Source organism: Abrus precatorius, unplaced genomic scaffold, assembly GCF_003935025.1.
Source record: "Abrus precatorius isolate BTA unplaced genomic scaffold, Abrus_2018 Scaffold6, whole genome shotgun sequence".
Classification (NCBI taxonomy): Eukaryota; Viridiplantae; Streptophyta; class Magnoliopsida; order Fabales; family Fabaceae; genus Abrus; species Abrus precatorius.
The window spans coordinates 24,153,100-24,178,071 of record NW_020874406.1 but is presented as its reverse complement, the minus strand read 5'-3'; the positions used below and the strand labels follow the sequence as shown (position 1 = coordinate 24,178,071).

The 24,972-nt window shown below is 36.8% G+C and overlaps 1 protein-coding gene across 4 annotated transcripts; it reads left to right on the top strand.

The window, feature by feature from the left end:
• Positions 1-643: 643 nt before the first annotated feature.
• LOC113868440 (kinesin-like protein KIN-14B) lies at positions 644-24,254 on the top strand. Of its 4 annotated transcripts, none has more exons than XM_027504020.1 (23): positions 644-1,035; positions 3,141-3,264; positions 4,282-4,368; positions 4,584-4,754; positions 4,845-4,951; positions 5,154-5,285; positions 5,405-5,583; positions 6,079-6,240; positions 12,724-12,815; positions 14,840-14,991; positions 15,395-15,568; positions 16,262-16,408; positions 17,401-17,589; positions 17,952-18,023; positions 18,416-18,471; positions 18,564-18,789; positions 19,913-20,104; positions 20,194-20,385; positions 20,545-20,895; positions 21,786-21,884; positions 22,758-22,898; positions 22,988-23,146; positions 23,603-24,254. In XM_027504020.1, exons 1-23 carry the CDS (start codon positions 853-855, stop codon positions 24,056-24,058), a joined length of 3,843 nt encoding a protein of 1,280 aa, XP_027359821.1. In that variant the 5' UTR covers positions 644-852; the 3' UTR covers positions 24,059-24,254. The 4 variants fall into 4 exon arrangements, with proteins under 4 accessions (XP_027359821.1, XP_027359823.1, XP_027359822.1 ...); XM_027504022.1 differs by having other exon boundaries at positions 670-1,035; positions 18,588-18,789; XM_027504021.1 differs by having other exon boundaries at positions 700-1,035; positions 4,845-4,975; positions 18,588-18,789.
• The last annotated feature ends 718 nt before the right edge of the window (positions 24,255-24,972 follow it).

Below are 24,972 nucleotides of genomic sequence, written 5' to 3'. Positions count from 1 at the left end.
GTTTTAAAAGTTTTTGTTAAGTAAACAATTCAACATTAATTTGTCTGTATAAAGCTTCTTTCAAGCTTAAGATTCACGAATTATGCTATCATCATACGTGAAAATGATTGATGTTACAAAATTGGTCATGTTTAAGTTTTGTTGGCATACTATCTCGCCACCTCTGTTTTCTTCATGCGAAATCTATGATTTCATCTGTACCGAAAAAAAAAAAAAAAACAACTATAATTTCATGTGTGAAGAAAGTTAAACACACCATTTTTCAGACTTCGAAAAAAAAAAAACACATTTTCTTACACTTTTTTTAATTATTTGTTTAATTTTACATGTTTTTATTAAGCAGAAAAGTAGGCCTGGATTATTTAGGAATACACGCATATTTTTTAAATAATTAAAATATATAGAATTGTGTCATCAATTATTTATTTTTTCACTGTCTTTCTTTCTCCTGCTATAGGAGCTGTCGGAAAGTGATTATGGTTAGAACCTGAAATCCTTTTTTTTTTGTTAACAGTACCATCCTAAAACTTGAGAATGTTTACGTGGGCCGAAAAAGCCCAACAGTGACCATTTTCAAAACGACACCGTCTGAGGGCGCTCTAAAACCAAACAAACCCCGGCTTCCTCCCTCTGTTATTATTACAGGGCACAGCCAGTACCGTACTGAATGATAATGATAAAAACCAAAAAGCTCTTGCCATTGAGCCAGTGTTTTCTTTTCATTTTTTTATTATTTATTTTAAAAAATCGTATTAATTATAATAATTATAATTATTCCCTTACATTTTCTTCTGCTTCGATTTCGAAGAGGAGAGGGAGGAAATCTGAGAGGGTTTTTGGTGCTTTGTGGCAATGGCGGAGGAGAGGAACCGCTGGAGCTGGGACGTCACCGGCTTCGAGCCTTGGAAGTCGCCGTCTCCGTCGCCGGAACAAGACGGTCAGAAACATACTGCACCGGTGAGGAGATACTCCACTTCCTCAGTTCCTTCGCACTCCGTGGCTTCCAAGGTTCAGGCATTGAAGGACAAGGTTAAGGTAATGCGTTTTCATTTCCACGTTTATCGCCTTCTTCTTCTTCTTTCGAATTCGGTTACTGAAATTGAAATTGAAAATTTGGTTCTGAGCTAATTCGGTGAGAGTTCTAGTCGTTACGGCTTCCGCATCGGTTTATATGCATGTTGAATTTTCGGATTTTTTTGGTTGGATAATTTCAGTGACTAATAGTGGCGATGGATTTGACTGTGACTTAGTTTTGAAATTTGAAATGAAGTCTGCGTGCAGTGGAGGAAATTGTTTGCCTAAAATGGCATGAAATTCTGGCAAAAGTGGACATGTTGAATACCTTTTTTTGTCGTTCTATATTTGAAAAACGAAAAACAAGATCAAATGCAGTTTTTACAAAAAGAAAGAAGAAGAGTTACCTGCTCAAAATAACATTCCATTTTTCCAAAATTTGTTTCGTTGTATGTAATGCCTTTGGAAGAAGACAGCCAGGTCTGCGTTTTTTATTGTTGCATAGCGGTTTCCACTTCCAGTTGAAAGCTACAGGATAGAGTATACACTCTAGTATAGAATGTGAGGGAAGAAGGGATTCGCTGTCCTTATTGAACTAGCATATCAGAGTGTAGAATATATTTGTAGTAGGTTGTAACTTCACTCAACAGTTGCTTGAGCGCATCAGGTTCATTCAGCATAAATTAAGATTCCGGATTTAAAAATTTTCAATTGATTGCCTTTTCTGCTTGGTTTATTGCAATGCATGGCTTTGCATTAAGGTGCTGGTCAAGCTTGTACATTTCTTTTTGTATTAAAAAACTGCATAGGATTTCATAGAGTCAGGTGTTTAAAATACCTTTTCTGTCAGTGGTGGATCTAGACGTTCTAGTTAGTGAAAAAAATAAGTATTTGAGTTTTTATTGAAAATGATTGCTTGTATAACATAAATGAAAGTTAATGTGAAAAATTGTATTCATAAAATTAGTTTCAGACTAGTTTGTGCATTCTTTACGAAAAGAGATAAAAGGAAACTTTAATCTCCCTAAATTCATAGTAAACCAAGAGTAATAGGATGCATAATAACAAGTGATATTATTTTCTTAGAGTAAAAAAGATGTTATATGGCCACCGGTGTATATACACAACCTTTTGCTACTTAATATACGGTAGTATCTGAATTCCACTGCATCCATGTAAAACTTGAATCAAACTGCCCCTGCATTCAGTTTAAATTTTTTAAAATTGTTCACATCCTTATATGTTCAAATCTGAATTCCTCTTTGCTACCATATAGTTCTACCTCTGTTTTCAATTCTACATGTCAACCAGTTTGGTTGATGGAATATTTGGTATTCCTTCTTTCTGCAAACATCAGTGTGGACAAATTCTCTATTGTTCTTGAGTGAACTGAGCTTTTACAACTTGTCATGATTTTAATGCTTGGTAATTCTGTTATGAAGAAGGATTAAATGAGTCGTCTTTCCATTTCAATATTATGAATTCAGACCATAGGCATGTTAGTAGAGGCTGTAGACAAGTATGATCAATAAATCTGGAAGGTAAAATTTAGGATCAAACCCAGTGCTAATTTTGATGGTTTGAAGATTTGATGTGCAAGCAAAGGATAAAGGATCATTGTATATAAAATGGAGTACAAGTTGTCTTCTTTTGGAAAAGTTCCACTTAGAATGGTCTTTTTGGATTGCCTAGGGTTAATGGGTTATGTATAAAATTTTAAAGATTTTAAATAATTTGATTTTTGCATATATATGGTGTCCAACAAATATAAGGAAAGATGATTCTTATGCATTATATAATCGTCAGATATAAAGCTAGGTTGGAGAAGGGAACGTTCATAAACAATTGAAAATAAGCAAAGATGGTTAGATGTGCAAAGATGATTCTTTTGGCAGTTTGTGGTAGCCTGCCAGGTGTCAGGTTCAGAACTACATGAAAGAAAATGATGGCTATAAGATGTGCTCTTCTGGAATATCTTTTTATCCTATTGACAGCATTTTTACAGTCTTACAAGCCAGTCTTGTTGGTTGGGATATATGTTTAATGTGGTATCCTTGTCAATCTTTGTGGGTCATGGCATTTTTGTTTAGACACATGTTAACAATCACATCAGATATTTTGCACAGCTTGCTAGAAATGACTACTTGCAGTTAAGACAAGAAGCAAGTGAACTTCAAGAATATTCAAATGCAAAACTTGATCGAGTTACACGATATCTTGGTGTTCTTGCAGAGAAAAGCCGCAAGTTAGGTAACACTGTTTTGTCTTGACTTGTTGTTCTTTAGATATGCAGCTGGTTTTGATGTGTCAATTTTCTTAATTCTTTTGCTTGATTGAGTCACTTAGACCATATTTGGATAATTAAATTACAATAAGCACTTATTTAAGCAGAGCTAGAACCAGAAATGTCAGATAGACAGTATTATTCACTGTAGCTGTGCTGCTGAGATCAGCATGGTATCAATAGCAGATGCCTGCATTCACAAATCTGTATGTGAAACTGTGAATCTCTCAGAAAAACAAGGCAATTAGATGTAGGCAAATTCATATAACATAGGCATTCAAGAGGCATGGACTATCTCTTCCTTTCCATTCACTTGCCTTTTCTCTCTCTGTCTTTGCCTCTGCTTCCCTTTTTATCCCCCTTCTTAACTAACTGAATCTTCATTTGATTTCCTGCTCCTCTGTCACTCATGTATAGTGTTTACTTTTATTCCCCTTCGAACATTGTCAGCATGACTCATGAGTGCTGATTTACTCCTACCCTCTCTATTCTTCCTATGGTAGCCTGGTTAATTGGGTTGGATAAACACTTCTGTGAAGTGCTTATGAATGAATTAGGGGTTTTGATAATTCTAATAAGGTCAACCTAGTTGGAAAATATTACAAACTCAGATACTAGTCAACATGTTTTCAGCTATCATAGATCTTATTTCCATAAACTACAACTTTAGGTTATGAAAATAAGTCCAAAATACTTTTTTTTCTTCTCAAAAGCTGTTTTGATAAGCTCATTTAAACAATCATGAAGTTTTTCTCTAGTACCTGTTGTAGCAGAGAAGGCCAAATAAGCTATAAATAAGCTCATCCATGCAGGACCTTAATTTCTGTGCCAGCATTAGACTTCTCTAAGTTCATGTTGGAAATTGTGTGGTTCAAACCATACCAAATGTAACAGTTTTATTGAGAATCTGCTTAATTTCTTGTAAGCATGAGACTTATTCTGTTTTCAAGTCTTAAATTTTGTGGTGCATCTGTGATTGTCAGATCAAGTTGCCCTTGAAACTGAGGCAAGGATATCTTCTGTGATCCATGAGAAGAGAAGATTATTCAATGACTTATTGACATCAAAAGGTGATTTCTATATGTGTTTCCTTTACTATTTCCAGTTTCTTTGTATTGACTTTGCTTTTTGTTCCTCAATGATGCTCTTAGTACGTTATGTAACACATTAACTGGAACTTAAGCTAGTTAAATATATGTCCTGCCTATTTTTAGGCATATCAAATCTATGTTTTGCTGTGCTGTAAAGGTCTATCTAGCTGTTAAATTAGGTGCTATTATGGCAGGAAACATACAGGTATTCTGCCATGCTAGGCCATTATTTGAAGATGAAGGTCCCTCAGTTGTTGAATTTCCAGATAATTATACTATCCGTGTAAATACTGGAGATGAATCCTTGTCGAACTCCAAGAAAGATTTTGAATTTGACAGAGTCTATGGACCTCATGTTGGACAGGGTAAAATGGTTCTATTTTTGGGGATTCCAAATTTGAACCCTGGTAATGGTCTGATTTGCATCTTAATTATCTTACCTCTTATATTTGCAGCTGAGTTGTTCAGAGATGTTCAGCCAATGGTGCAATCAGCTTTGGATGGATATAATGTTTCATTATTTGCATATGGACAAACACATTCTGGAAAGACACACACTATGGTTATTCTTTCTGCCTTTCACTGTGTGTTGCCGTTGTTATCCCACTCTTTTAAAAGAAATATAAGTTGGATGAGGGTCTAGAATTCAGTGTTGATTTAAAATTGAAATGCCTATCCTGTGGGTGAACTTAATTATTTATACATGTTCTTTTACTTCTTGAGTCAATAATGCCTGATAACTTGCATCTGCAAATTGTTCTCAGGAAGGATCAATCTATGATCGGGGTTTATATGCTCGTTGTTTTGAGGAGGTGTTTGATTTAGCCAACTTGGACACGGCTGCTACTTCTCAATATAAATTCTGCATTACTGTTTTTCATCTCTATAATGAACAGGTGTCTTTCTCTTTTCACTTACTTCATTCATCCTTTCTAGTGGGTCTATAATTTTCTTCTTGGCTTAGGTTGATTTAAGATTATAAAGATTTTCATAGTCTCTTTATATGTTGTTACAGATACGGGATCTGCTCTCGGAGTCAGGGAAAAACTTGCCCAAAATCTGTTTTGGATCACCTGAATATTTCGTAGAACTAGTTCAGGAAAATGTTGATAACCCTCTGGACTTTTCCAGGGTTTTGAAAGCTGCATTCCAGAGTCGAGGAAATGATCCATTAAAGATTAATGTTTCTCATTTGTATGGTCTCTACCTATAGTATGCATGGTTATTGGTTGTTTTGCAAATTGGCTTTATTTTTTCTTTTTGATGTTGCATGATCCATTATAGACTTCTATCAATTACATACGTTCTCCAATTAGCTGGTGATGTCAATGCATTAATCAGAGATCGTGTTATAGGATATCATATGCAAAAGATTTTTTTTTTTTTTTTACTTTTGCTTTTCATTCTACATATCTTATTTTTGTGATTCATTAAAGTGACAATAGGAAGCAGACAATATTATTGAATATTAAAAATTTATGGGCTTATTAAGGAACAATATGCATCAGTTTGTCTATGTCTTAATGTTTCTTAAATTTATCACGACCATGATAATGTTCTCTCAGAAAGGTTATGGTAGTTGTTACTGTTTTGATAGTTGTGTTCATCTGTTCCATGCAAGTAGATGTTTTCTGAATGCTGAACACCAATTCAGATAAGTGAATTTCATTTTATGCTCTCTATTGTCAGGATTGTTACGATACACATATTCTATAACAATTTGATCACTGGTGAAAACTCATATAGCAAACTCTCTCTGGTTGATTTGGCTGGAAGTGAAGGTCTGATAACAGAAGATGATAGTGGTGAGCGTGTCACGGATTTGCTGCATGTTATGAAGTCACTTTCAGCGTATGTTTTTTTTTTTTAATTCTTTACAATTTTCTTCACCATCATCAACTTTATGTTTTATTTGGTTAGTAGTCAGCAGGTGTTTTTCAATATGTTTGCAAACCATGATCCAGATAAATAAAAATGCTGATCTAAGTCAAAGAAGCTTGGGTATTTGATTTACCTGGCTCTGGTAGGGATAGAGTAACAACAAACATTACAAATAAAGAATTAAAATATTAACATGACACAAGTCCCTTGCATTAGCTTTGCTACATTAAAGGAATTAATAGTCAAAAAGTTTGAATGTTATCCACTAACATGTTAAGTTTTATATTCTATCAATATATATATATATATTTGAAAGTTCACATGATTATAGTAGTTTAAGTATTTCCCCTAGAAGATAATCAGTAAGATAAAGAGAACAGAAGTAGAAGGAATTTGGAGGATAAGGAATCCTTTGTAGCAAAAAGAGGGAAACTAAAACATCAGGAAAAGACAAAACATCAATGGAACAAAACTCTCTAATCCCTTTTTATACCTATCCAGAAAAAGCCCTTGAAAGGATCATCACTTTTGTACCTCTCTTTTCTATCTGAATAAACTTTTTTCTCATACAAAAAAGAGCACGTGCTTCAAACCAAATTGAAGCCATTCACCTAATCACATCCCAGATTAGCTTTTGAGCCAATGAAACTTCCTTAAAAATTATGAGTTTGTTGGGTCTAGGCCAATTGGGCCTCCACTCAAGACATATAGAAGGAGGAAGGGTAAAATGGGAAAGATGGACCAAGAAGCCGTTACGCGAGATTCTAACTGATTAACAAATTAGCATAGGTGGCAAGGAGGCATGGATTTTAAAGGGAGGAGCAGAGGACAAAAGGGAGGAGGAAAAATCTAGGGAGGAGATTTGGGAGGGGTGGCTGAGGCCATAGGAGTGTTATCATGTCTGATATTGAGTTATTTCAATTCCTGTTGTGAGTCCAGGGTTATTACCTGTGTTGTTTCTGTTCATCACATAATACACTGAGTTTCTATCAAGTTGGTATCAGAGCTCCCGATCCAGGGAGCGCCTGATGGTAACCACGCGAATGGAAAATCGATTGGAGAGCGTTGAGCGGAGATTGGAGGGCATGCAAGCCTCCATTCAAGAGGAGTTTAGGAGGCAAATGGATGAAATGCTATCAGTCATGACAATGCATTTTGAAACTGCTCTGCAGGTTGTTCGAGCAGAAAGGGAAGGGGATAATAACAATCAAAACGGTGGCAATGGGGAGGGAGCGCGTAGAAAAGAGAGGAGAGAGTGCAGCGAGTCGAAGTACCTTATTTCGCTGGAAAAGACCCTTATGGGTGGGTGTACAGAGCGGAACGATATTTCGAGATAAATGGCATACCCGAGGCAAAGAAGGTGGATACGGCGGTTGTATGTTTAGAGGGGAAGGCTTTAAATTGGTACCAGTGGTGGGAACCAAGGGTGCCCACGCCTTCTTGGCTAGTGTTCAGGCAAGCGCTCATGGGGCGTTTCCGGTCGTCCGTGTCGGAGAACCCGTATGAAGCACTTATGGGATTGAGACAACGCGGGATGGTGGTTGAGTATAGAGAGCAATTTGAACTACTTTCAGCTCCCCTTCGATTTGCAGATGAGGAATTCATGATTGGCGCATTCTTGAATGGCTTAAAAGATGAAATCAAGGCTGAGGTGAGGTTGAGGGATTCAAGGGACCTCTGTGCGGTGATGGAGATGGCTCAGAAGGTGGAGGAAAAAAATAGAGTATTGGGCCTCACGCTTGGGCCCAACTATTCGCAAAAAGGAAATGAGTCAATAACACTAAGGCAAGGTTGGGCTAGCAGAAATGGGGCCTCCGATATGCTTAAAATGAAGTGGGCTGGGCGTAATGAACCCACTTCTTTTGCTGGATTTAGAAACCCAAATCGATCCCATGGAAATCGGGGCGAGACCCCAGTAACCCGCAACCACTTACGTGAGTCATATGCGACGAATTCGAACAGAAGAGGAATAGGGTTCAAGCGTCTTACGGAGGAGGAAAACGAAAAAAGGAGGAAGGGGCTGTGTTTCCGGTGCGACGAACGGTTTTCTCCCGGCCATATATGCTGCAACAAGCAGCTCCATGTAATCGTATTAGGGGAAGACGAGGGGGACCCAAGGGAGAACGACGACGAGGAGGGTGACGATGAGGAGGTGAACCTCCAGTTGAACGCGAGCAGCATAGCGGGAATGACTTCCAAAAATTCTTTGAAGCTTTGGGGCACTATTCTGGGAAAGAAGGTCATAGTAATGGTGGACTCTGGTGCTTCCCATAATTTCTTGTCTTCGGGCTTGGTGGAGGAACTGAAGATATAGATTGAGGCAACAAGGGGGTATTTCGTTGAGGTTGGAGATGGCCAAAATTAGGGAGTCAAGGAGTTTGCAGGGGCGTCATACTGGAACTACCAAATCTGCAAGTTATCTAAGATTTTTTTCTGTTTGATTTGGTGGGAGTCGATGTAATTTTGGGGTATGAAGGGAAATTTAGTGTTGACTTGCGACAGCACTTGATCGAAGTTCAGAAGGATGGAAGGATTATTGAGATCAAGGGGGATGTGGGGTTGTCTAGAACCGTGGCCTCACTTAAGGCCATTTGAAAGGAGCTGAGAGGAGAAGCAGAGACCTACTATGTTGAAATGGACATGATGAACGTAGGTTGCACTGGAATGCCCACTCTGATTTCCGATGCAGCACCTGAGACCTTGAGGGAGCTATTAAGAGAATTTGGAGAGGTGTTCAAGGAGGGAACCTCCCTCCCACCAGTGAGGGAGTGTGACCATGCGATAGTCTTGAAGGAAGGAGCTTTGATCCCTAATATTTGACCTTATAGACACTCGCATCATCACAAGGAGGAGATTGAAAAATTTGTGAAGGACATGCTTTCAGCAGGGCTGATCCGGCCAAGCACCAATCCTTATTCTAGCCCTTTGATTTTAGTTAAGAAGAAGGACGGGAGTTGGCGTTTTTGTGTGGACTATCGCGCCCTCAATAACATTACCATCCCAAACAAGTTCCCCATTCCAGTTATTGAGGAACTCTTGGATGAATTAGGAGGGGCCACCGTTTTCTCCAAACTCGATCTGAAATCCGGTTATCACCAGATACAAATGAGACCAGAGGACATCCCCAAAACCGCATTCTGAACACATGAAGGGCACTACGAATATGTAGTAATGCCCTTCGGGTTAACCAATGCTCCTTCAACGTTCCAAGCACTAATGAATCAAGTTTTTAAATCGTATTTACGTAAATTTGTATTAGTGTTTTTTGATGACATTTTAGTGTATAGCGCAGACTACGCTTCCCACATTGGTCACTTGCGCTTGGTTCTTCAGCAATTAAGAAGCCAGAAGCTGCGGGTTAATGGAAAGAAGTGCAGCTTTGGAGAATCAAGGTTAGAGTACCTGGGTCATGTCATCTCCTCTTCTGGAATTTCTGCTGACTCAGAAAAGGTCTCTGCCATGGGACAGTGGCACAAACCCAAAGACCTGCGGAGTTTGAGGGGTTTTTTGGGTTTAATAGGGTACTACCGTTTGTTCATACGCAATTATGGAATTATTGCGCGGCCCCTAACACAATTATTGAAGAAAAACAGCTTTAAATGGTCAAGGGAAGCACAATAGGCATTCGAGAAACTCAAAAGGAAAATGGAGGTCTTGCCTACTCTGGCAATGCCAAATTTTGAATTACCATTTGTGGTGGAAACAGATGCTTTGGGGTATGGTTTAGGCGCTGTTTTGATGCAACAAGGCAGACCTTTAGCCTTCATTAGTCAAGCCTTATCCGATTGAAATAGGGTGAAATCGGTTTCTGAATGAGAATTAATGGCAATTGTTTTTGCAGTCCAGAAGTGGCGACAATACCTGATGGGTCACCGCTTCATTATTCAGACCGATCAAAAGAGTCTCAAGTTCTTGTTGGAGCAACGGGTGTGTGCGAGAGAGCAGCTAAAGTGGGTTACCAAATTAATGGGCTTTGACTTCGAGATCTAGTACAAACCAGGGCTGGAAAATAGAGCCGCAGATGCACTGTCCCGAGTCGTGACTTGTAATGCCATATCAATGGTCACCAATTCTGATTTAATAGAGTTGGCAGAAGAAGCAGCAGGAGATGAGCAGTTAAGGGGAATCATGCAGCAAGTGGTGGCAAATCCTAGTTCCCATCCCTAGTATGCAGTGTTGCAAGGGTATTTATTATATAAGCAGAGGTTGGTTCTACCTAGGGGCTCTACCCGAATTCCCTTACTGTTGGCAGAATTTCATGCTTCGCCTTGGGTGGCCATTCCAGAGTGACAAGGACCTATAAGCGGCTAACTATGATATTCTATTGGGCTGGGATGAAACAAGATGTGGAAAGGTTTGTAGCTGAATGTCAAGTGTGCCAAAAGAATAAGCATGAGACACTGAAACCAGCAGGACTTCTGCAACCTCGGTCGATTCCAGAGCAAGTATTGGAAGACATTTCAATGGATTTCATTGGAGGATTACCCAAGACTAGGGCTGCAGACAGCATCATGGTGGTGGTGGACAGGTTGAGCAAATATGCTCATTTCATTCCTTTACTTCATCCCTACTCCTCTAAGGACGTAGCTGCTGTTTTTGTGAAGGAGGTCGTGCGCCTACATGGATTCCCCAACTCCATTGTGTCAGATAGGGACAGAATTTTTATTAGTTCATTTTGGAAGGAGCTTTTCTGTCTCTTGGGCACAAGGCTAAAACTCAGCTCCGCATACCATCCCCAAACGGATGGCCAAACCAAAGTGACGAACCGCACCATTGAAGCCTACTTGAGGTGTTTTGTTAATGATTACCCTCGTCAATGGGTGAAGTGGCTGCCATGGGGGGAGTTTTGGTTTAATTCCTCCTTTAATGCATCCATTAAAATGACCCCCTTTAAGGCATTGTATGGGTGGAATCGTCCTCTAATTATTCCCTACTGCAGAGACAGCACAATTGTGGCTGAAGTAGACCAGTTGCTACAATATCGGGACAGTATTATAGATGAGCTCAAACAACACTTACTTAACACTCAACTAAGGATGAAGGAGCAAGCAGATAAAAGACGCCGAGAAGTGGAATTCCAGATTGGGGATATAGTCTATCTAAAGGCCCGTCCTTACAAATTAAAGACATTGGCCAAAAAGATCAATGAGAAGCTTAGTCCAAGATTTTATGGTCCATTCCGAGTAGAAGAAAGAATAGGAGCTGTTGCTTACAAATTGCTGCTGCCAGAATCCGCGCGTCTGCACCCCATTTTTCATGTGTCACAGCTCAAGAGAGCCCCCCCTACCAGTCAAGCTAGCCAAGCATTGTCACCGTTTCTGACCGAAGAACTGGAACTACAAGTGGAGCCGGAAGAGGTGCTAGAAGCACGCAAATTGTTGAATGGACGCTGGGGGTCTTAATTAAATGGAGGAGTTTACCTAAGGAAGAAAGCACTTGGGAGGAAGTTGATATGCTTCAAGCTGTATTTCCCAATTTCAACCTTGAGGACAAGGTTTTCCTTAATGGAGGGGGTATTGTTGGGTCTAGGCCAATTGGGCCTCCACTCAAGACATATAGAAGGAGGAAGGGTAAATGGGAAAGATAGACCAAGAAGCCGTTACGCGGGATTCTAACTGATTAACAAATTAACATAGGTGGCAAGGAGGCATGGATTTTAAAGGGAGGAGCAGAGGACAAAGGGGAGGAGGAAAAATCTAGGGAGGAGATTTGGGAGGGGTGGCTGAGGCCGTAGGAGTGTTATCATTTCTGATATTGAGTTATTTCAATTCCTGTTGTGAGTCCAGGGTTATTCCCTGTGTTGTTTCTGTTCATCACATAATACACTGAATTTCTATCAGAGTTTAACTGTTAAGATCATATCAAATGCCCCAAATAATACTATAGATTGCACATCGCATGAAAAATTAGCTTGCTTACTATTGCACTAAAGCTAATCAGCAAAAATTGGTCCAAGGTCCTAGGACACAGTCAGCATTAATGAAAAAAGCTAGCCAATCTATGCCAAAAGGAGATAGTCGCTGCTGCACAGCAAGGGAATGGATGAGGAATCAATTCTGATCAAGCACCACAAAAATGCAATCACGTAATGCTAGATGATTTTGAATATTTGTAAATAAATCAAAGACATAGCAAACCAAGAAGAGTTTTTAATTTAAATGTACTACGATCCCAAAATGCAAATGACTAAGCATAGTCCCTTGTATTGAGAAGTATAGGCAGTGCCATACCTGTATGTATCTGGACCTGTTTGTTTTGAATCACAAATTAGTTGACACTAGTTTGAATAAAGAAAAATTGAAATGCAATCTGATTTCTCCTTGTTAAATTTATGAACTTTCTTTTTCATTCATATCGGTGTTTATAACAAATTGAGTGTGAAGAAGAAGGAATATATATGTGTTGGAAATTTCTGGGTCTAACTTCTTTCTGCATATAAAAATGTCTTTACAGGTTGGGAGATGTTTTGTCTTCTTTGACATCAAAAAAGGATGTTATTCCTTATGAAAATTCAGTGCTAACACAACTGTTTGCAGATTCACTTGGTACTGTTTTTTATTCCATCTTTTTTTATAAGCTTATGGTGACATCTTTTTGGTCTGAGTTGTTGTATGCTGGACTATTTGTTTCTTGATGTAATAATGACAAAAGAAAATTGCCTGTGCTCTTATGATGCTAATAAGTTTTTACAAGTTGGGTGTGGCATTTGTGTGCTATTATGTTATCTAATGAATACTTACTCTCCCCAGTTTTTGCTGTTATTCTTCATCTTTTGCCAATTGGATTGTTGTTACAATTAATCCAATCCTGGTTACCATGAAGTAGCATCTGTCTTATTCTGACTTCATTTCTTTGTGTGTTAGTTTTCTAGCATAATTTTGAACTGTATTGAAACATATATGTATTATCTGGTGTTGTCACCGTTTTTTGTTATCTTTGTCTGCTTTTATATGTTTATTTCAAAACTGGTATCGTATAGGCTTATAGCATATAACTTATGAGGACCATCTGTTGCTGGAACCGTTCTTAATTATATTTTTGGTTTTTGATATCTGTATGCAGAGATTTTTTAGTTGTTTTGTGCTCAAGGGAATTCCTTTTTTAAACACCTACAAAACAAAGAGAGACAATTCTTTTTTTATTTTTATGTATCCCACTGAAAGGAAAGTTTAGGGGAAATCATATGAAGTGGAGGGCAAGGTACCCTCTTCCAAAATTATAAAGGAGACCAATGAGCAGATATATAAGTTGATAACTGGCATGAAACTTCTCTCCATAATAAGAACATCGGAAGTCACTTCCGTAGTTCCATTAAGAATAGTGGGCTTCTTGGCTGTCATTTTGGCCATTATAATATTATTGAACTTGCAATCCTTCCTCTTTTTGACATCACCAGATGATTCCGTTAGACACATTTTTAAGTCATCATTGTCAGTAAAAATATATTTTTTTCTAAGATACAAATAAAAGGTAACTTGAAGCTTCTAGAACAGCTAAGAGCAATGCTATAGAACCTAAATTGGCCAATCCATATATGATATACTCTTTTTCTTGGGCCTAACTTTGGTGTGACAGTGCTAGTAAAGTGAGTTTCTAATCTATTGAAGGCTTGTCAGTTATGAAATAGCTTAACCATCAAATTATAACTTCAGTCCACATAGTTTCCATTCATTTTCAATTTAATCCCTAAATTGGCTAGCCTGTATATGATATACACTTTTTCTTTGCCCTAATTATAATGATACCGTGCTAGTAAATTATGTTTCTAATCTATAAAATATTTGTTTGTTATGAATTAAGTGAAACTGTTAAGTAATAATTTAGTCCCTTTAGTTACATCCATTTTCAAAGCAGTCCCCACTGTCACTGCCATTATAACATCAATTAAGTTTCTACTGGACCTATTAATGTTAAAAAAAAAAGGAGCATTTAAATATGTACCTACTTAACAAAATAGCGCATGCTCAGAAGAGTTGAGTATCTAAAGGAGCTCCTGCTAGAATGAAGAAGCATCTATACAGGATGTTTTACAGAAAAAAAGAACATAAAGGAGCATCTATTTGATAGAGAAACACTGAGTTAACAAACTGACAGTGTTAAAACAATGTGGATTGTTTTGAAAACATTTGAGAGTTTAAGGCTAAGGACTGGTTTGAAAAGATAAAACTATTGTGGACTAAATTGAAAATCAAGGAAACTATACAGTCCAAAATTTTAAATTAACCTTTGAATTATTATTTTACCAAAGGATAACTTCTTGTCCTTTGCGGGATAGAAAAGCTCAGGTCCATAAAAAGTATGAGGTGACACTGAACATTTAACTGCATTTCTTTATATAAAAAATAGAAAGGATTTACCTCTGTTCATGGTCATTCTTGCTTTTTTTTCCTTTTTGTCCTGAAAATTTACTCTCAATGTAATTGTGTGAGGGCAAGTGTGCACGTGTGCATATTTATGCATGCATGTATGTGTGTATGTATTGTTTCATCATAACTTGGAATTAAATTATTTCTGCTTGGTTTCTAACATGTGATTACATTTTTATTGTAAATTTTCTTGAATGTTTTAGGTGGGTCTTCAAAAACTCTGATGATTGTAAATGTGTGTCCAAATGTTTCAAATTTATCTGAGACATTACTGTCTCTCAATTTCTCTGCCAGAGCTCGAAATTCTACATTAAGCCTTGGAAACCGAGATACAATTAAGAAGTGGAGAGATATTGTAAGTTCTTCGTTGATCCCATTCCTCCTTTGCAAACTATAGTATTCTACTTCTGATCTGCTTTTCTTTTACATCTGAAAGATATTGTACGGACCATATAATGTAGATTATAGCATTGAACCCCTCCTTTTACTCGATTCAAACAGTGGTTGCTAGTTTAATTGAAAAAATTACTGAGATATGTAAGATTGCTTCATATGTAGTGTAACTTAGAAATTGCTTGGAGTTTGCAATGTTTTTTTCGTTTTAGTCTGTCGGTATTCATAGGAAGTTCAATTTTACTCAGTTTACAAGCCACTTTCATCAGAAATAGATATAGTGGTAATTGAAACAGACTTCAAGATTACAAATTTACTATTTATTTTCCAAATATAAGTAGTCATGGACCTCATGGTTGTTATAGGCAAACGATGCACGTAAAGAGTTATATGAGAAGGAAAAAGAAATTCAAGATCTGAAACAAGAGGGTTTGGGACTCAACCAAGCACTTAAAGATGCAAATGATCAGTGTGTTCTACTCTTCAATGAAGTGCAGAAGGCATGGAAAGTTTCTTCTGCATTGCAGACAGAGTTAAAGGTTTGGTTCTTTTTCGAGTTGGGCTTAATTTGACACTTGTATATAGCGACATGATACTAAATGGTTTGACAACTCTGTTTATCTTCATGACATGCTTTCATGATGTTAATCCATTGGCTAGTTCTGTGTTTTTTTCATGTGGCAAGGAACAGAAGAATGTTTATACTGTGGTTAAATAATTTTCTTAAATGGTTAAAACTCAATCCAATGTTATATCAATCTCTTCTAGCATTTTTTTTTATATAATTTTTTTTGGTTTGGATTTAAGGTGAGTGTTTAGTCAAATGATCCAGTTGTTTGCATGGAATGATAAAATTCCAGCTGCAGCTAATCAGCTATGTGATTGTCTTTTCCTTAGTGTGCTAGAATACAATTTTGTTACATTTTGTTGCTATTGTCTCTTTGTTCCTATATTGTGAATAGTGAAGTTTTTTAGTCAAGTGATATAAATTTTGAAGATAGATACCATTTGACTACTTATTCTCATTATCTCAATTTGGATCTGTTCTCATACTTTTTTCATATTCTGTCTATTTGAAAGAGTTGATGTCATATGTACCTTTGTGAATGTTTTGTACAAAATATGCCTGATGTACATGTATCGTGAACATTCACACTGTGCTGCAAGACTTGATTGTTATCTTTGAATAGAAAGCTTGCTAGTGAGCAATATCTTTGCTTTATTTGCTGCAGTCAGATCATAATTTGCTGGCAGATAATTATAAGACGGAGAAAGAACAAAATGCTCAGCTTAGAAATCAAGTTGCTCAAATGTTACAGTTAGAGCAAGAGCATAACTTGCATATACAACAGTGCGATTCTACCATCCAGGGTTTGCAGGTTAGTATTTTGTTATAGTTTACATAAAATGTTCATTAGGCACTCTCGGAATGGCTTATCAAGTTCATTTTCCTTAATAATTTATATAGCATTGTACTGCTGTTTCCTGATAGCAATTTAAAATATTCTAAAATAATGCTACGTGTGCAACGTTCTAAAATAATTACATAGCAGGATTGATAGGTCTCTGTCAGTTAAAATTGTGTGTCAACTTGCAAGATCATATGATCTTACAATCTTTCACGTGGTTTACGATCCTGATCTCAGCTGTAACTTGTTTTTTGCTGAATTGGTGGTATCGTGCCATCCCACTGCATTTCTTGTTAACCCATCTTTTATTTAAACCTGAAAACCCATGGGTAACCTGTTTTAAGGCCTGGTTCCACAGAAACCCAAAAGTACTTCTCCAGTTTGTTTCAACTGTTCCTCTCTTCTGGTTCTTCTGCACCTGTAGTTCTTCCTTGTTCATCACTGCATCTGCCTCTTCTGTCTTCTCTCATCTCCTTTGTTCCACAGTTCTTCCTATTTATGCCATCTTATATCCATATTCCATATATATGAGTTTATATGCATGTATATATGAATTTTATGAATTTTGTTGGCTCTCACAATTCGTGTAACAATCTCAACTTCCTTTCTTGATCCTAATTAAAATCTCAATCTTGACTACCTATGAATGATACCTACCAGATCAGAGGACCACAAGTACGATAGTGCTGATAGACAGTCCAAGATAGTTTGGTCTTTGTGGCTTTAGTATTCAGATAACGTGTTTCCAGTTAGCACATATAGTGGTTGCTAATGCTAAGTTTGCCATATAGCTGGTGGCAGCGGTACAAGTGTGCCATTCAACTATCACATGCCTTACTGCAGACCATGGCATGCTACCTTAGCTTTGTGCTATACCAACTATGATCTTAGATGCACATGAACTGCTTTGTTTATGGTTGCCGGCAAATGTGTGTGATCTCTTTTTATCCTTTCTGATACAGACTAAAATTGGAAGCCTTGAAACACAACTCAAGGAAGCCCTTAGATCGAGCAACACTGGGTCAAATGTTGGGCCAGAAACTGCATCTGGAACTCTATCAAATTCCAGGGAAACAGGGGATGTCATGGATACAGCTGCAGTAACCAAGAAACTGGAAGAGGAACTTAAGAAACGTGATGCTCTGATTGAGGTCTGCTTTACTTATCAAATTTCTGTATGATTTAGTATTCTTCCAATTGTTGTTTCCCATTGGATTGTGGTTGTTGAGTCCAACTCCAATGTCTTTCACCTTCAATTTTTTTTAGTCATTTATTTAATTCAGGATAGATTAGCAAACAAATGTTCCATTGGTAAAGTGACTGCGACTCCCTAATCTTAGGTGCCCATGTTGAAATCCTTTCCAACCATCTTGATACATGTTATGAAAAAGGGGAAATGTTTCATGCCATAAGTTCTGAATATTAATGTTGTTGATTTCTTCAGCTGCATTGAATTATTTTATGCTTTAGTTTCATTTTGTACTTCTGAGAAACTCAATTCCATGTTTTGCAGAGGTTGCATGTAGAAAATGAGAAATTATTTGATAGATTGACTGAGAAAACATCTCTGGCTGGATCACCTCAGGTAGGCATATTTTATTTTTTACCAGTTACTTCTTAACTTATCATTCGATATGTTGTGTGTGTGTGTGGTGGTGGGGGGGGGGGGTTCCATTTGCTTCAAGAGTAAGTCTTAACTCTCTCCATTGAGAAGCTATTTATAGATGCTTGATTTTATCAGTCAATCATTGAATTATGTTCAGAAGGTAGATCAAGCTTATGAAATTTCATGGAATTTTAAAATTAAGTGGTGATTAATTTAACTACTTTACATTTACATATAAAATAATTTGAGAAGTATGTTAATGATTAAATATTTTTGTATTGGTGGGTTCCTTTTACTAAATCAAATCATGCATGCTTCTGTACAGTCAATGTGGTGTTTGTATCTTTTTAAGATTTTCCATTTATTTTCAGCTGTCAAGTCCATTATCTAGGGGATCAGTCAATGATCAGCCTCAAAATATGGGAAGGTATAATTTTACTTCATGTCCTATATATTTTGCAGTTTTATTTTGTTCTTAAGCTTATGGTTTTTTGCTTTATTCTCATTATTTTGAAACAGGAACAACACCGGCAACAATGCAAGAGCTCGTTCTATGGATGTGCTTCCTTCATCTTTGCTGACAGATACGAATGATGGCACTGTTGCTTTAGTTAAATCTGGTTCTGAGAAAGTTAAGACTACCCCTGCGGGTGATTATCTTATTACTGCCCTGAATGACTTTAATCCTGATCAATATGAAGGCCTTGCTGCCATTTCTGATGGTGCAAACAAGCTTCTAATGCTGGTATGGATCTTGAGTGTTTAGGAGTCAGTTTATTGAAATTATTTGAATTGTAACTTTTGTGCAGAATTGTTCTTTCAATTTTAATTTTGAGTCTTGTTTGGAAGAATGATGCTGTCCTGATCATACTTATAAAGTTGAAAAGTTTGGCATGCTCTGGCCTCTTCTGCTAGTTACTGACCAGATAATACAATGACATGGATGCATTGAAGTTTTTTTCACATTCAAATTGTGTGTTTTGTTTTTAGTGGCCACAATGTGGGCCAGACAATGCATGCTCTTAAATTTAATTAAGTTTGACAATGTATGGATTGGTTATAGTTTTGAGTTAATTTGTGGCAATATATTACTAAAGAGATAGGAGGAAAAGTGCATCTGGTGAGTCAAAAAAAATTGTCTCGAAAAGGAAAAATAAAATAATATTGTGAGATAACATTGCTCAAAAATGCTAAAAATTTGTCTAATATCTCAGCATGCTGGTAATAGAAATTCTTCCCTTCAAACAATCATGTGCACAGCATAAAAGACAGGCCATAAACACAATTCTATCCCATATTAAATGCTAGAGAATAGGCAACAAAAACAACAATTAAGCCTTTTTCCACCCGACAAGGTCAGTACATGGATTGAATTGAATGGTGCCATAATGTTTTGTTGTAAATCGTGTCTATTGACAAATTGTTGACTTTTAAATCTTCTGTATTATTTAGCCTACAAAAAGTAAGAGCGTGGACACTTTTGAGAAAAATTGTTTTAGGTTGATTGCTCGGCATCTTTATGAAGTGCCTAGACCAAATCAAATACATGTCAGACAGACACAGTAATAGCCGTTTCCGGATGTTAGATAAAACTATTTATGAGCTGCACCTAATTGCTGCAGCTTTTGGCATGGTTCATGACACATTATCAGATCTCATATGGCCTAGTGATCTAGGGTTCATTCCTTTCTGCCAGCATTCTTCTAAATAAGAAAGTTTGAATTTCAGCATTAGTTAGGGTGTGCTTGTGCATGTCCACACTTCAAGCCCAAAAGCCTCTTGTTGACGGGGGCATGTCACATATAAACGCTCAAATAACTTAAGCTCATGGGATAGAATTTTACAACAATTGTTCATATTGGTTTCAGGTACTGGCTGCTGTCATCAAAGCTGGTGCCTCCAGAGAACACGAGATACTTGCTGAAATTAGGGATGCTGTTTTCTCATTTATTCGTAAGATGGAACCAAAGCGAGTAATGGATACCATGCTTGTTTCCCGTGTTAGAATCTTGTATATAAGATCTTTGCTTGCCAGATCCCCCGAGTTGCAATCCATTAAGGTAGCAGGTTTCTGCGTATTTGATGATCTATTGAATCTGGTGGCCATACCTTTTTCTAATTTTGTAGATCTTGCTCATTGGATTGGAAGGTCATGCCAGTTGAATGCTTTCTTGAAAAGGCTAACACTGGGCGCAGTAGAAGTTCCAGCCGAGCGAGTAGTCCTGGAAGATCTCCTGTGCAATATGTTGATGAGCAGATCCAAGGATTTAAAGTGAATCTAAAACCAGAAAAGAAATCTAAATTTTCATCTGTTGTGTTGAAAATACGTGGGATTGATGAGGTAATGATAATGTCCTGTAATTTTTCTGGTAGATGCTGTAGAAAACTATCGAGCATTATACAGTTTCTCATGTTTTTCTCTTGAAAATACATGGGATTAATGAGGTAATGATAATATCCTCTTATCTCTTGTCTCTACAATTTCAAATAAACTGTGCAGGATACCTGGAGACAGCAGGTAACTGGGGGAAAGCTTAGGGAAATTACTGAGGAAGCAAAAAGTTTTGCCATTGGAAACAAGGCTCTTGCTGCACTCTTTGTACATACTCCAGCAGGTGAGCTGCAGCGGGAAATTAGATCCTGGCTTGCAGAGAAGTTTGATTTTTTATCTATTGTGGGAAATGATGCACCGGGGGGGACAACTGGTCAGTTGGAGCTTATTTCAACTGCAATTATGGATGGTTGGATGGCTGGACTTGGCGCTGCTCTGCCTCCCCAGACTGATGCCCTTGGCCAACTATTATTTGAATATTCAAAACGTGTCTATACTTCTCAACTGCAACACTTGAAGGTATGCTTCATCTTAAATTTGTCTAGAATTATTATTTAAAATGAATACTATTTAATATTCTTGATTACTGGAAGAAACTGTGTCCTCCAAGGACTATGTGCCAAGAGATGATACACATACAAGTCATGTTTATTAATATTCCCTTAAGTACATGAAAAATCATTATTTCCATAGTTACCATTCCTCTTGATCTACCTTAATATTTTTATTTTCTTTAATTTAATTTCACATTAACCTTTCAATCTAAACTCAATGTTAGCTAAAAAAAAACTACTGCCCAAAATTTTGCAATAATATTAATATTAAGAATTTAAGATATCTTATATTGGCTAAAAATATGACCAAAATTCTCTTTATAAAGCTTAAGCAATCTTCTCACCTTGAGCTAACTTTTCGTGTTGAGTTTGGCATTTCATTTCTATTATGATATTGGAGCCAATTCACTCTTGATTTTGAGCCACCTGCATATGCCTGGAGCCCTAGACTAGAAACTTTGTGCTCTAAATGTTCAGTTTGAGGTGTGAGTAACTGTGTTTAGATGTTTCACATTAGTTAAGAATATGACCAAAATACTTGTAAAAGGCTTGGATCATTTCCCCCTACCCTCTTCCGAACCAGCTTTTGGAGTTGGGGTACATCCAGTCCATTTCTAATAAAATTCTCTATAATTTTTTGAAGTCTTCCATTCAAATCAGCTACTTGCTTTGCTACATGTGAGAGGTGTCCATTACTATCTATGGCTTGTTACATTTGTGTGTTTTACTTAATTGGGTTCAATGGTTTGAATGCATATCCTAAACCAAAAAATGAGTGAAACTTCTTGTTTGACTTGTTTTCATGTACCTGTTAAATTATGAGTTGATCCTTGTTTTCTGACATTGAGTTGTCAGGATATTGCTGGTACCTTGGCAACAGAAGAGGCTGAAGATGCAGCACAAGTGGCCAAGTTGCGTTCAGCTCTAGAATCTGTTGATCACAAAAGAAGAAAGGTGCTTTGTTTGACTTGAGATGGATCAAAGGATTTCTGAATTGCTTGAAGTAATCCTCAACATGATTAATCGTATATGCACAATTCACAAACTATTAACATTAGGAAACTAGGAAATTGGGAAAATGATACAAGTCAAATACTAATTATTTACAGAAAATAAACAGACCCTAGATAGGAGATATTTTCCCTGAATTGGAGATATTTTCCGACAGTCTTATTCAACTGTTATATCTTATGCATGCATGTATGTAATTATATAAAATATATCTTCTATTTGCACAAGTCTAGAGCTCCTTCATGAGTTGATGGTTTTGTCATCATTGCATATTGCATGAGAAAATTTAATGTATCCTTGATTGTAATGCATCATCTTTATTCTGAAACATTTTAACTTCATACTTGGAAAATGGCTATGATAAGAGGAAATTTAAGTTCCGTACAGAAATTCCAAAATTGCTTGTTTAGTAATTTGCTGGGTTATACTTCTGTTTGCCGTGTCTTATTGAGCACTTCTGGAGGACCATCTTGTATAATTAGGAGGTAGATATAAATTTAATGTCTTCCCCTTCTCAGTACTTGTATATAGCCAACACTATTTATGACTATTGAACTCAAGGGATTAAAGTGCAGTATTGCAGTCCTGGGCTACAATTTTGCTAAAATTGATTCCTAAAGGAGGGGAAGTTTTCTGGTAACCTTAGCCTTCATTCTGAAATGAATGTTCTGTTGATTCTGTCAAACTTGTACTCTAGCAATGTTAACAGTAGATCGAGTTTTAAAGAGCAATTAAAGAAGTACGCCGATGCTTAATTTTCTTCATAACTGAATGTCTATTTATCATGTGCTTGCATTGATTTCTTATTATGCTCAGATTTTGCAACAAATAAGAAGTGATGTAGCTTTGCTGACATTGGAAAATAGTGGTTCACCTGTTCAAAATCCATCTACAGCTGCTGAAGATGCACGATTAGCATCTCTTATTTCACTTGATGGTATATTGAAGCAAATCAAGGTTTTTTTCGTTCTTGACATCTATTTTTGAAACTTTAGTTTAGTTTTCTAATAGGAAATACTAAGTCAATCAAGGTATAATTTGAACAGGATATAACTAGACTTTCGACAATGAACACCATAGAAAAAAGTAAGAAAAGAACAGTGCTCTATTCTCTTGATAAATTGACAGAACAAATGCCTTCGCTTCTTGAAATTGATCATCCCTGTGCTCAGAGGTACATTGCAGATGCTCGCAGCATGGTTGAGGTAAGCAAATTGATGCTCTGTATGGCTATATTGTATCCGAATTCTAAAGGAAATCGGATTATGCTTTGAACTGTGTTGGCATATCTCATCATAATGTTAATGACAATAGTGTCATTAAGGAGGTTGTGGGGTTACTGTCTTTTTATCTAGGAATGTGGTTGTATTGTAATAAGTTCTAAACATTACCATTTATTTACTCTCTTGTATACCATTTTATGGTAGCCATGCTATCTGTATGCTTGTCCAAAATTTATCTGGTTTTCTATGTATTTGACTATTTTCTGTCACAATTTATTGTTAACATCTTTTGTGCAGCTAATTGCCATTATAACCCAGTTAAATATTAAGGAATGTCGTACTCAAAAGAGAAAAACTAAGGAAGAAACAGATGAAAATAATTTGAAATCATTCTGTCTCATAGCATGTGTTAAATTTAGTGCTTCTGTTCTGATGCAGTCAATTCCTGAAGAAGATGACCGCATTCAAAATGTTTCCCATCCTCGCAAGCCATCAACTGATATGGGCTCTGGATCTGTAACTGACGTGGCACAGTGGAATGTCCTTCAATTCAATACGGGTAATACCTCACCATTTATAATCAAATGTGGAGCAAACTCAAATTCCGAACTAATCATTAAAGCTGAGGCTCGAGTTCAGGAACCTAAAGGAGGTGAGATTGTGAGAGTTGCCCCTAGGCCATCCATTTTGGAAAATATGAGCTTGGAGGAAATGAAGCAAGTATTTTCTGAACTACCTGAGGCTCTAAGCCTGCTTGCCCTGGCAAGGACTGCAGATGGAACTCGAGCACGGTATTCTAGACTATATAGGACCTTGGCTATGAAGGTTCCGTCACTTAGGAATCTAGTCAGTGAGCTTGAAAAAGGGGGTGCACTGAAGGATGCTAGAACATAACCTTCAAAAGGAAAGATGATTGTAGACTATTTCATTATATGCCTCGAGTAGCTTGCATTTTAAAGGCTTTGGCTTTTGGGGGTTGATTGAGTGGTGGGGAACCATTGTATGTATTATGTACAATCGTTGATCTGTATGCACGTGACGTTGTTGTATTTCGTTGTAATTATTTTAGTATATTTTTATCGATTTTTTTTAACGTGTGTTTAAGGACATAATAAGAATATATATATATATATATATATATATATATATATATATTAAGTTTTTGTTAAAAATCACATGATATAATATATTGATATTATTATATATTATATTTTCAATAAAAAATTACTTTTTATTGATTTTGTATTGTGTTCTTGGACATATATTAGAAAAATAATTAATATATCAGATGTGATCAACCTAAGAGCTTGAGTCCGCATTCTTATTTATGACTTGATGTTCGTTTGGCAATTAAATAAGTTTAAACAGCATAATTTGCTGTTCATTTAAACCTCTAAGTTGCTGGTCCAAACCACTCAATTATTTGGTTTAATTTGGATCGATTTCATAAATGTATTTGTCATGTCTAAAATTAACTTGATCGACGGTTGGTTCGTCGTGTCATCGAGTTTAGTAATACATTTTCCTTTTACATGTTGCTCTCATTTTTTAATGACTCTTGAACCAAAAAAAAATCCGAAGCCAACCTATAAAAATTGTAGTGCTAATTTGATTTGAGGAGACATTTTTGTTTACTAACAATGATTAAATGTCATTTTTTTTTTCTTTTTAAAGTTTAATACAAGAAATGGCACAATAGCTAATAGCCATTGTAATTATTCATGAAAATAGAAAATGATTTATCAATTCAGGGACATCAGTTTTAACCTAAATTAGCAAGTTATTTCTTACAAACACATGCACGCAAC